Source organism: Corvus hawaiiensis, chromosome 5, assembly GCF_020740725.1.
Source record: "Corvus hawaiiensis isolate bCorHaw1 chromosome 5, bCorHaw1.pri.cur, whole genome shotgun sequence".
Lineage (NCBI taxonomy): Eukaryota > Metazoa > Chordata > Aves > Passeriformes > Corvidae > Corvus > Corvus hawaiiensis.
In genome coordinates, this window is record NC_063217.1 from 19,373,107 (window position 1) to 19,385,248 (window position 12,142).

Consider the following 12,142-nt stretch of genomic DNA (forward strand, 5'->3'; position numbering starts at 1 on the left):
CCCGCGCGTGTCTCGCGGGCCCGCGCACGCGCGCTCTGGGCCGCGGGGAGGGGGGAGCTCTCGCGAGAGTAGGAGTTTTGGCGAGAGTTTGTGGAAGATGGCGCCTGTTGTGACAGGGTGAGTGCGGGGCGTTCGCGGCGCCCGCCGGAGCCGCCGCCGCCCGGGGCTGCCGGGGCGAGGCCGCGCCGCGCCCGTCCGCCCGCTCCTCGGCCGCCGCTCGGGGGCACGGGGGGCTGCCCTCCGGACGGCCCGCGGGCGGGCCCTGCGGCGCAAACCTCGCGGGGCTGGGGTCCCGCCGGGTGGGCGCACGGAGGAGGCGCCCCGGGTGCCGGCCCGGCAGTGGCCGCGCTCTCCGTCCGCGCTTTGGCGTGGGGGTCCCGGCGGGTCTGGGCGCTCACTTTGCTCTCCTTCTCTCCGGCACGGACGCGCCGGTCAGGACTCCGTGCAGGGTCAGTGCTCATCCCGGCTGTTTCGGAGCGGGTCCCGCTCTGTGGGCTCCCAGGGGAGCGGCGGAGCCCAGCTGTGAGGGGACGTGGGGCTGGCACGGGCTGTTCCCCCTTCTCGTTCGCCCCGGCTCGTGCCGCCGCAGGCGGGGGTCCCCCGGGCTCCCCCGGCCACGGACCGGGAGCGCTCGGACAAAGGTTTTTGCTGCTGTGGTTGGAAGTTCAGCGCGGTGCCCCAGCGCCCCTCGCACGGCGGGGCCGGCCGTGGCCCGGCCCGGCGCTGTCACTTGGCGGCGGAGCGCTGCCGGTCGCGCCGAGCGCGGGCGGGCTCTCCGCCCCTGCTAGCAGGACACCCGTTCCTTCAGGCTGGGCGACCGATGTTCCCTTTCTCTCCTCTCTGCACACCACTCCCAGGGCTTTTTTGAGTTTTAGCTGCGTTCTTTCAAATGCTGCGGTGCAGGGAAGGGTAGCAGCCTGCCTACCCGACTAAGCCATGCTGGATCATAATGAATGGTAGTGTCCATCCCTTTCAACCACAGTGGGTAATACTTAATCATGGCTAGCCAGCTGCAGCATGTGTCACCGTAATAAGTGACACCCTCTTTGCCACCTACAGCTGATGAATAATAACAGATCCACTGCTGGTATACAGCATGCAATCACACCTGCAGTGTTACATTGCACGTTGCCATCCTCGCCACATCTTGATTGCTGCTGCTTATTTTAAGTGCCGTGTCCTTAATTTTGGGCTACCCTGAGCACGTGTAACCTCCCTCTATGTGTTGAGGGAAGAGGCAGTCAGGAGAAGGACAGGCTGTTTCTATACTCCACCTGTTTGTTCCAAATGAAATTTTGTCTCGTTAAAGTACTTCTGTGTCTTTCTAAAACGTGGACCTTATTTTAAGATTTCGCAGTGTGTCTGTGACCTTCTGTCTTCCCTGTGGGATTACATTGTCTACAGCATTGGCTCTGTGGTTAGAGAGCAACAGCCTGCTTGGGGGTGGGGTGGAGTTGGTGGTTGATGCTTTTGTTCTCGTGGAGAAGGTAGCATTATGGTATTTTGTTGTTTTGTTTGGCTGCAGTAGTGTTTCCAATTCCTCGCTCTTGTTTGTCAAAAAATAAATTGAAGCTTTTGCTTGATTTCTCTCCTTATGAAGGCATCTTGTGGCTGATACACAATTTCCCAATTAAATGTTCTTTAGGGAGGCTAATCTTGTTTGTTATGATTCCTGGAGTGTACTGTTTTAGAGGTTGGAGTTGAAAGAAGGGAACAAATGCTTTTAAAGTTTGCTATAACTATTAGCATGTGCTGTAGTTAGCAGTTAAGTTTTTCCACGTTTCTGTTAGTTTACTCATCCAAATATTTGGGCTCCATTTCCTTTTGTTTATTGTTATTATTTGTTGTTTTTTGTTATTATTACAGGTTTGTCAGAAGTGTTCTAATGTTTGTGATATTACTTTTATCCTTTTCTGATGTCAGTTAAAATGTTGACAAAACAACTGTCGATTATTTTAAAAACAGCGATCAAATAATCAGAGCAGTAGAAAAAAATACCATTTTAACAAGAGTGAAAAAATTGTGTGTAGTTTAGGTTTTTCATTCTACATTTTTTGTTTAAACCTCTAAGTCAAATACTTCTCTGGAAAAATAGTTTTTTGTTCTTATTGTTAAATACTTCCAGTGTAGGTAAAATGAAATGTGCTAACTTTTGTTAATGTTATATTACATGAAGGAGCCTGATTTTTTTTTTTTTTAAATTTTTTTTAAATTACATGACTTGTGTTTGGAGCGTGGCTCTGATGCTGAGTTGTCTGTGTGTAGTAGGATTAAAAATTGCCGATTCTCCAGTAGCCGATTTTTTTTTTTTTTTTTTTTCCCAAAATAGTTGGTATAAGGAGTTTTCTTTCTGGCCTGTTCTGTAAAAACTTACTTCGACAGAGGAAAAAAAGTGAAATTAAAAGCAATAACTGAAGAATGTAATATGCAAATCCTGCATTGCGTTTGAATGGGCATCACATGGGCACTCAAACTTTGAGGTAAAGCTTTTGGCTCTTTTGCACTCAGTGTTACCTGAATGAAGAAGCTTTCCCCCCCGCCCCCCATGAAAACGATATGTCTGAGCTTAAATTATGGTACATAGGTTTATGCAGTATTGGATTGGAATAGTAGGAATTTACTGCAGCAGTTTTGGGGGGCAGTCAGCATATGTTACCACTTTGTTGTTTGCAGCATGTGGCACATTCGTGCTGCTGCCTCACAAGGAGGGTTTTGATTAAACTTGCTCATATGTACAGGGTCACAACCTAAACTGGGCTGTGTCAGAACTAGATATAGTGAAAAGGTAAACAGAAGCATGAGACAAGTAATTTAAAATGAATTACTATTCACAAATATTATTTGAAAGAAGTGGATAATTTCTAAGTGGGGTTATAGAATAGTATTTTTGGGGTTTTGTGGAATATTTTTGGTTTTGGTTGTGAACAATTTAGGGAAATACCATTTTAGGATGACAAAATTAATGAAAATGTGCTTCTCTAATTATATAACATTTTGAGTGCAAACCACTTGGTTTTAAATAATTGCTGATGCTGCAAAAATACCTGTAGGCATCAATTAGTTTGAAAATTGCTCTGCTAAGTCTAATACAGCCATGTGACAGAGAAAATCTCTAATGCCATGAATTTAATTTTGTAGTTTTAAAGTGACATAAAGTATGGAATAGTGTCTTCTCAGTAGCCTGGGACAACCTGATCTTTAACATACTAGAAGCCAACTTAGAGATGAGAGATTGAAATAATAAATAGTAGGCATTGTCTTGGGCACTCGATTACCAGTGAAAACCTCTGTAATAGCAGTATACAGTATAACATTTGGATTATTTTTCAAACAGGTTGAGAAGCCTTGAAAAAAGACAAAAATAACTTGAGTAGGTTTGTTGCTGGTATGATGTTTTCCATAGGCACTGTACAGTAGAAAATTGTTTTAGTCACACTTTTCTAAATAACAAGCTATTCAAGTTCCATGTCTGAATTAGTCATCCAGGAGTTCTGTGGTTATGAGGGGTTTCCTTACCCAGAAGGCGTAATGATTTAAGGGTCAGGGAAGACTCATGAGATCTGTGATGGCACAAGAGAATGTTTGGCATCAGTGCTGTGAATTTTAGTGCAGTAGTGTAGATGTGACAGCCATCTGGTCATTTTGTTTCTTTGTTTTTAATGAGAACTAAGAAACTAAGGAAAAAACTTGTAGGAGGTTTTTGAATGAGGGTGCTGTTTCCTGGAGCTCTCTCAACCACAAGGTCAAGGGAAGAGAAGTTCAGAGATGAAAATATAACAGTTTATCAGAACTTTAATCTCATCTACATCCTGATTAGTAATTTTAGAATGAGGACGTTGACCAGTGAGGGTCTTGAAGTAGAGAGTGAAGTGGATGCTGCTCAAGAGATGAGGCAGGGGAGGACTTCTGTGATCTGGCTGTAGGCTAAAAAAAGCTATAGAGAGAGGAATGTTCATAAGGGTCAATTCTGGATCTTGAAAGATGAGGAAGTGTGCTTCATTATTTCAGGTGTGAACTTCCGTGGTCACTGATAAAATTTCACCTGCTAAAGGGATGTGATGGGCGTTGCTAGGACCTCAACACCAGGTTATTTCTAGGACCTATAGAGAACCTAGGTTTGAGGGCTAATGCCCAACTAGGTTCAGGACTTGCAGTAGTGGAAAGGAGACTGAAGCAATAGTAGAATGAGTAAGACCTGTGTGTTGTCTGTGCTGATACTGAGCTGATAGTGAGGCATCAATATGGGGAGAGAGATTCAAGCTGGGGTGTTGACTTGGACAAGCACAGGAGCTAGGGAGTAGAAAGGATATTTCTGATTGATGGCAGGGAGTTCATAGGTGAATTTGAATCCTGGCCCTGGACAGAATGAAAACGAATGGAAAGGGATGCAAGACCAAAACCTATGAAGTGATTGATAAAATAATACAGGTGAATGAGAAGGCTCCTTCAGAAGGATACACTGAAAGAGCAGTTAGAATGATAAGGGATAATCATGAGAGCAACAATGCCAAGGAAATGAGAGAGAGTTATTTCCAGAAAAGAAGCATTGCTGGTAGTCTTGCGTGATTGACAGGTCTAGGAAGATAACAATTACGTATTGATTCTGAGCCTCATCATAGGGTTAGGCTGCAAGAGATGTTAGTCAGAATGGGTTCAGTGAAGCTTAAGGAGTGGAAACAGGAATCATATAGACTATAGGACTAGAATTCGTGGATGGGTTCTTCAGGCTACAGTTTTTACTGTCACTGAAGGTTTAAACAGTGCTTGTTAAGATTTGAGTAATAGCATAACTACAGCTATTGTACTGTGTATATGCACCTGATGAGTGTTAAAGATTGGGAAAAACTTGTTTACAATCAAATGATTAGATGGTTTTGTGTGACTGACATTTAAATTGTTATCAAGGAGCATGAGCTGTCTAAAGTCAGACTATTGGGAACTCCTTGTGAGCACTGTATTCTTGAAGGAGTCCTCTGAAATGCTGGCAAAACCTTTTTTAGTTTCAGTAGGAGCAATTGCATGAAGTTAAGGTCTTAATTTGGATTTTATTTGCTTTCACTGTTTATTCCTTGTGTTAAGTAGCTGTTTGTTGTTTGACTTATTCTGGTTGATAGAGAGCACAAAGAAGGTTTGAAAATAATCTTTCCGTAGCTTGATTTCTCCAGAAATAATCTGTAGACTATTGTATTTGGCATAGTGTGTGTGTGCTTGTTACAGCCAATTAAAAGGCAATATCCTTTGCTGATATTGCAGACGTAGCTCTCTCTTAAGTCTCGTTCCATGCTATGAATTGCATAAAGATCGTGGGTTTGTCAATGACAGTGAGTTTCTTTCCTCTGACTTGCTAATTTCTGTTTTTCAGTAATAATTAATTTTAGGACTATTTTTCAGTATTTTGAACTCCAATTCCTATGTTTAAAAATAGTGAAAAGAAGAGCAAGTAGCCTGTAGGTATTATAAAGTCTTCCTAAAGGACTTGTGGTGCCTTCACAAGTAAAGATTTTGAAGAAAGGTTTTATAGTTACTAATTCATTTTTGCTGAAGAGTACAGTTAAGGTGCAATGCATACCTGTTCTATCCTATGTTTGGTTTTTGATAAACTTGAAGAGATAGGTTGTAGTTTGGATTTGTAAAATACATATTTAATACAAACAGGTATTCCGTCTTACACAACTTGTTAGAATCTCTCTTGGGATGAAGAATGTAGTTTCTACACAATATTAGTTTGACATTTGGAGAGCAAATCACGTCGGCAGAATTCTGAAGTTTCAGGACATGTTTTCTGTGTTTGTAATACTTGAAACCCTAAATTCTTTGGATGTTAATTGCAAGCACATTATTAACTGACCTATATGGCACTAATGTGCTGAAATACTGTCTCCCAAGAGCATTTCACAGGGAAGGTGTATTTTTAAGTTTTTTTTTAAATTTATTTCAGTATTTTTAAAAATTGAGCAATTGTGTATGCCTGCTTTTATAGAATTACTTTTTTCTTTTGTCTTTAGGTGAAGAAGAGAAAAAGGTAAATGTCACTAGCCGTATTGTCAGATGAAATCTTAATTCTATTGACAAAAGTGGATATGCCTTTTAAGTCTGTAGTATTTCAAGGCAGTTTTATAATTATAAATAATAATTATATTCTTGATCTTAGTGAACTGCCATTATTTTTATGTGGAAATGCTTATAGCATTATAATATTATACACTTCATGCTTGAACATAATTGCATTAATTAACAATTAAGATTATATGACGTCAGAAAATAATACAGAATTAAGGTTATCTCTTGTAATGTAAAAATTCAGAAAAGGAAACAGCCAGTACACTTCTTTGAAAAAGAAATTATTAATAGAAGCAGTTTCCATATCCCTACATTCTTACTGAGTCTTGGAAAAGTAAGGGCTAAACTTAGAGTTTATCTCATTTCCTGAGGTTCTACTTATGTGGTGTTCTTTACTCATAATTCGTGTGTGTATGTATTTTGTGGTTGCTACCTTTCACAAAAAAAGTTAAGTAACTTTTACAACCTGGAGAAACTTTTATCACCTTTGCTGTGTCACATCACAGCCATTTTTCAGACTGTTTATACTGTTTAAAAAATTTCGTTTTCTGAAAAATACTTCCTGCTCTTCAACTGCACTTTAGTTATCCAGATAGTGACATATGGTCATGTATCTTCTTGCTCTTACACTTGTAAATGCATAAAGTACATATTTGCACTGGTAAACTTTTTTACCAAGAAAGAAAAGAACATAAGGGTTTCAGTAGGTACAGTGTGAGAAGTCTCTTGATGGACCTTGCAGATTTTGATCCTTACAGTAGACAGAGACTATTATTATATATAAGACGTTTTAGTATTATATATATATTAAAATTATATATAATATAAAATAAACAGAGATGAAGATAAACACTATTTTTGTTAGTATTTTTATTTTTAAAAGCCTGACTGATCATAAAAGTTTACTGTAAGATATAATTGTTATAATGTTTTACTATTTGATTAATAAGATTGTTTAATGAATGACATGCTCCTGGGACATGATTTGTTCTCTCTAAAGCAGTCTGAACACTTCAGTTGAGAGCACATGACTTCAGGAAGCTTGTGAGGCTCTTTTTTGAACGTGTCTTTTTATGTAGATAAGTCTTGAAACATTGATGTTGAGTTGAAGTACATATTTCCGTAGTTATTTAAACTGAGAGGCTCTGCGGAGTGATCTTGGCTAGTTATAGGGCTGGGCAATCACCAGACGTGAAATTTAACAAAGGCAAATGCCAGGGATGGGGCAGCTGTGGATGTACATAGGCTAGGGAATGGGAGGCTGCAGAAAGGGATCTGAGCATCCTGGTCAACAGAAAGCTGAATGTGAGTCAGCAGTGCCCTGGCAGCCAGGAGGGCCAAACGTGTCCTGGGGTGCATCAGGCACAGCATTGCCAGCCAGGCAACAGAGGGGATTGTCCTGCTCTGCTCTGCACTGGGGAGACCTCACCTCGAGTCTTGGGGGCAGTTTTGGGCACTGCAATGTAAGAAAGATGTAAAGAAAGCTCTTAAGGAGCATCCAAAGGAGCACCATGAGGATGGTGAATGGTCTAGAGGGAAAGCCATATGAGGAATGACTGAGATCAGTTGTCTTGTTCTGGAGGAGACCAAGAGGAGACCTCATCACAGCCTATAGCTTTCTCACAGTGGGAAGCAGAGGGGCAGATGCTGATCTCCTCTCTGGTGACCAGTGACAGGACCCAAGGGAATGGCCTGAATTTGTGTCAAGAGAGATTTAGGTTGGATATTAGGAAAAGGTTCTTTACCCAGGGAATGGTTGGGTCCTGGAACAGGCTCCTCTGGGAAGTGGTCACAGCACCAAGCCTGACAGAGTTCAAGAAGCACCTGGACAATGCTTTCAGGCACATGGTGTGATTCTGAGGGTGTCCTGCGCAGGGACAGGAATTGGGCTTGATGATCTTGATGGGTCCCTTCTAACTCGGGATGTTCTATGAGTCTGATTCTGAAGTTGTTTACATGCTTCACTTGAAAAACATGAAGACCATACAGTGGTTGTGGTTATGGTATAACTTTTCTTCATTTGTTTGTTATTCAGGAGCAAGAGCTTATCTCTGTTTTATTACATTACATGACTGACTTGTATACAGTGCTATTTCATCAGTGCCGTGAAAATCCAGAACACTTTCTCCAATAGTGAACAACCTGTATTGGCAACTAATCATTTTTAACTGCTCTGTGTGAGATCACACCTTCATTTGATTTTTCTACTTCTCGTAGGTTAGATTAAAGGGTATGTACTACAATGGATCCTTGTTAGTGTTTTGGTTATTAATCTAATTTCTTACAGTTATTTGAGTAGAGGAATGAACACTTAAATTTTTTCCTTTATGAGTACAGACAAATATAGACATTTTTCTGAATGTGCCAGAAAAAAAAGTCTTTCTACTTTTATTCTTGGTAACATTGCTTGGTCTGTAGGACCTTTCATCTGCACTTTGTTTTTTTCAAAGCCATTCTTGTGGCATATTTCCAGTGTGTGGTGCTTTGGGAGGTTACCAGGAAAACTTGGTATCGAAATGAAACTTCATCAGGCTGCTGTGAAATTCAGAATTTTCCAAGCCTGAAAGAGGGAATTGAATTGTGCAAAATACTGGTCCCTAATTTTTGCCGAACCATAGAAACTGCATGGAATAAAAGATACTCTTCAGAAAATATCCTGCTTTCCTTTTCCTGGCAGCTCTTATTTTTACTCTGTAATTTAATTTTGTCTAGGAGCAGTGGCAAAGGATCTGCAGGCAGTGTTTGCAAGCTGCAAGTTGTGGATTAGGAATTGCTAGTGTAGAAAATAAGGTTAAAGTTGTTTGCTCAGCAGAAGAATTTGTGAAACTACGCTTTTATCAGTTATCGATTACAGGGGAGGTTGTCTCAGTAAGGGGTGTTACTGCTTTCACTCGTGATCTTACATAAAGGGGGCTTCAAAATAAACGTCTAGAGTCTTGGAGGTGCTTGTGCACACTCTGAGTTTATGCCATTGTGGAAGAGTTCTAAGGCCAGGCAGAATAATAATAGTGAGTCTTACTCAGTTATTGTTGTTGTTCCAGCTGTCTGCGTAAAAGCTCTTCATGTCCTGAACATGAAAAAACAAGCATAAAAACCCATTGACTTGCCAAGGTCAGACAGAGTCTGTGGAGAGGTGGAAATAGAATTACTGTCTCCTGCCTCTGTTCTCGTACTTGGTGTAGTTATGGGGTGTTTGCTGAGTTTTGACAGGTGACATCATGTTTTCTCTCCCAACTGTGGCTGTGAAAGCAGGTCAAGAGAAATAAGACTTCCTTACGTTTTTCATCTGCATAACAGAAAGGTATGGTAAAGAAGACTTGAGTGATTGTATTCATCATTAATGTGTTTTGGTTATAGTGAGGGATGTTAGAGTGGACACTAGAGAGATGCTGCTCTTACATAATTGAGACAGATGCAATGGTTGGGGCATGACCAGTAGATAAATGTGCCCTGTAATAAAATTAAGTGATGCTGCAGTGTGCTGTGCTTTGTACTGTGGGAGAAATTATTCTGTATAGGTACTTATTTTCAAAACTGAAAATATATCACTGCTTTCCAAATCTGCCACCCAGCTCTGGTTTCAGTAGTGAGTGTCAGAATTCAGAAAAGAAAAAGCTTTGGTGAAAGACTTCTGTTGTTCTGCATGTGTGTGCTTTTTTTCATGCTCTCTTAGTTTTGCAGTAGATACATGGTGATGACTAGTAAAATCCTCAATAAAGTACTACCTTCCAGGAATTATGGGGATATATCAAAACTATTTTCGATATGCCTTTTTGTCCAAGTATTTTTCCGGCCAAATTTTTTTCTTCTGCTCTTCAGTACTTCTTTGTCAGCACTGAGTCCTGGGATGTTGTTGGTTTGCTGTGGTTTGTTGGGGCTTTTTTGTTTTGGTTTGTTTTTTGGTTGGTTGGGGTTTTGTGTGTGTTTTTTTGTTTGTATGGAGGGTTTTCATTTGGTTTTTTTTTAAATTTTCCTTTGCATTCCATTTTTTTTTCATTTGCTGTTGCATGGTTGATGTTGCTTTTCGTTTGTTTTGTTTATGTGTGCATTACAAATTTCTCATTAAGAAGTCATGCAGAGCAGTTAATCAAAATAAGTATTTGGGATCAGGCTTCCTCTTTGAAAGAGGCTTGTAGCATACTTGATGCATTGTGACAAACTGTTTCAGTCAGCACACATGATAATGACGTGGAATTCTGATCACAATATAAAAGTTTAAGGGATTTTTGTATAAGTACTAAATTTACAAGAGTGCCCTCCTCTACTGATTGTTTTGCTGTTGATTATGGAGGTAAACATGTCTCTTAGTTTGTAAGAGTGATAGAAGAATGTGTTATGGAGAGAGAAAAAAACATGCAGTTCTCTAAAGTAAATTTTTTGCTCTAAGAGTCACCTGAAGCAGGAAAGGCATGAAAACCTATTCTGGTGATCTGTTTTAATTAATAATATAGATGTTGGCCAGGCTTATGTTCAGTTTTGATAATACAGTAAATAAGATTAATGTTCCCAGTGCTTACATTTAGATAGCAGCACTCTCAAAATACCAAGAACTGTGTTAAAACAAACGTGAGAACTATGCCAAAACAAACGTCAGAACATTCTGCTTTTTTTTTTTTTTTTTGCAATGGGCAAAATACCTGTATTTCACAACAGTTAGCAGGCAAAACAAAGGAGTCGTTATGAAACAATATTTAAAAAAGGTTTTACTGAGTTTACGCCCAATTAGCTTGTTGAAGTGATAAATCATACCTCAAATGCAAAGGAAAAGTAGACTAGGCCTTTACAGTAATTTGTGATTGTTAAAGTGTACAGAAAGTGTAGGGTGACTTTTGTTACTGGATCCCTTGTGCTGTAAGGGTAGTAGTCATTCTTTTTGACTGGCTGCATCTGCATGTAGCTTTTGAGACTGCAGTAAACAAAAAGTGACCTCAGAAGATACGCTGAAGGTTCCTCTCAAGACAGAGTTTGAAGCCAGTCCTTATGTGAGTGTTCCTTGAATGTAGCCTGAATTTCCATATGGAAATAAAATATATAAGAAGAAAAGCTCTGGGCATATCCCTTGTTTTTCCAATGTTTGTGGTTTCCACGGTTTTTCTGGAAAAAATCTTAACTTTATTTTTTGATTGTTAAATACTTAGTAAATAATCAGAAAAACTGAACTGACCTTCCTGCCTTACTGTCTCACCATGTTGCTGGATGGCACTTAGCAGTAGACTGGTTAGACTTGTCAGTTTGCATAGTCATGAAAGTTGTATTGCATCAGGTTGAATTTAAAAGTTTATCTTTTATAGTTTGACTAGTTCGCCAAAAAAACCAAACCAAGAGCAACAGAGGGTATTAAGCTGTGATGAATATTGTATCTGTGGAGATAGGAGACTTGTTCACTTATTGGAAGTTTTCCTCTGTGCTTACTCTGCATAGGATTCAAATTCTGGGTATCATCGTTGGAAGTACTCAGCAGATTTTACTGGTGACACTTCTGATCTCCTACCTAATGGCCCCAATTGTAGAAGATTTTTTTCAGTAATGATAGTACATTTTTTTAAGATTAAAAATGCTATTCTGCCATTGTACAAACTGCATTCCTAGCTAATATTTTCTTTTTTTTTTTTTTTGTGTTGACATCAGTTGAAAAACATGTATAGCCACTGCTTGACATTCCTTTCCTCTGATTCCAGTTTAGATCTGGTCAGTTCTGCTTCCTCTTGTTACACATAAAGCATACTGAAATAACACAGAATATTGTATTTTGCTTGGTCATTTTGAGTTCTGTTCTCTCCTGAATTTTGTGAGCAGCCCTCAATTAGTTTTGCTTCTGGATCTCTCTCTTTTTTTTTTTTTTTTCTTTTTTTTTTTTCCTTCTCTTTTACTGTTTTTAGTGGAGTAGCACACCAGAATACTTTGTCTGGATTTTTTTCTGCGGAGTTTTTGTGTAAGCCCCATTCTCTTTGTTCCTGGGCAGTCCATGTTCACTTACGTTTGTCCAGGGCAGTACTTTCAGGCTACTTCCCAACTGTGTTGTTCCTTTTTTCCCCTATATTTTGCTGTTACTAGCTCTGTAAGGCTTATGGTGTACTTTGAG

The 12,142-nt window shown here is 40.1% G+C and overlaps 1 protein-coding gene across 2 annotated transcripts in view; it reads left to right on the forward strand.

Annotated features, from left to right (window-relative positions):
* The first annotated feature begins 58 nt into the window (after positions 1-58).
* RBPJ (recombination signal binding protein for immunoglobulin kappa J region) overlaps positions 59-12,142 on the forward strand; it is a 60,906-nt gene continuing 48,822 nt past the window's right edge. Inside the window, exon 1 of one of the 2 annotated variants that reach the window (XM_048304054.1) lies at positions 59-117. In XM_048304054.1, the coding sequence (XP_048160011.1) occupies positions 98-117 (20 nt within the window). In that variant the 5' untranslated portion in view covers positions 59-97. Of the gene's footprint in view, positions 118-429; positions 450-12,142 lie in introns of those variants that run through there. The other variant, XM_048304055.1, reaches the window with a different exon arrangement.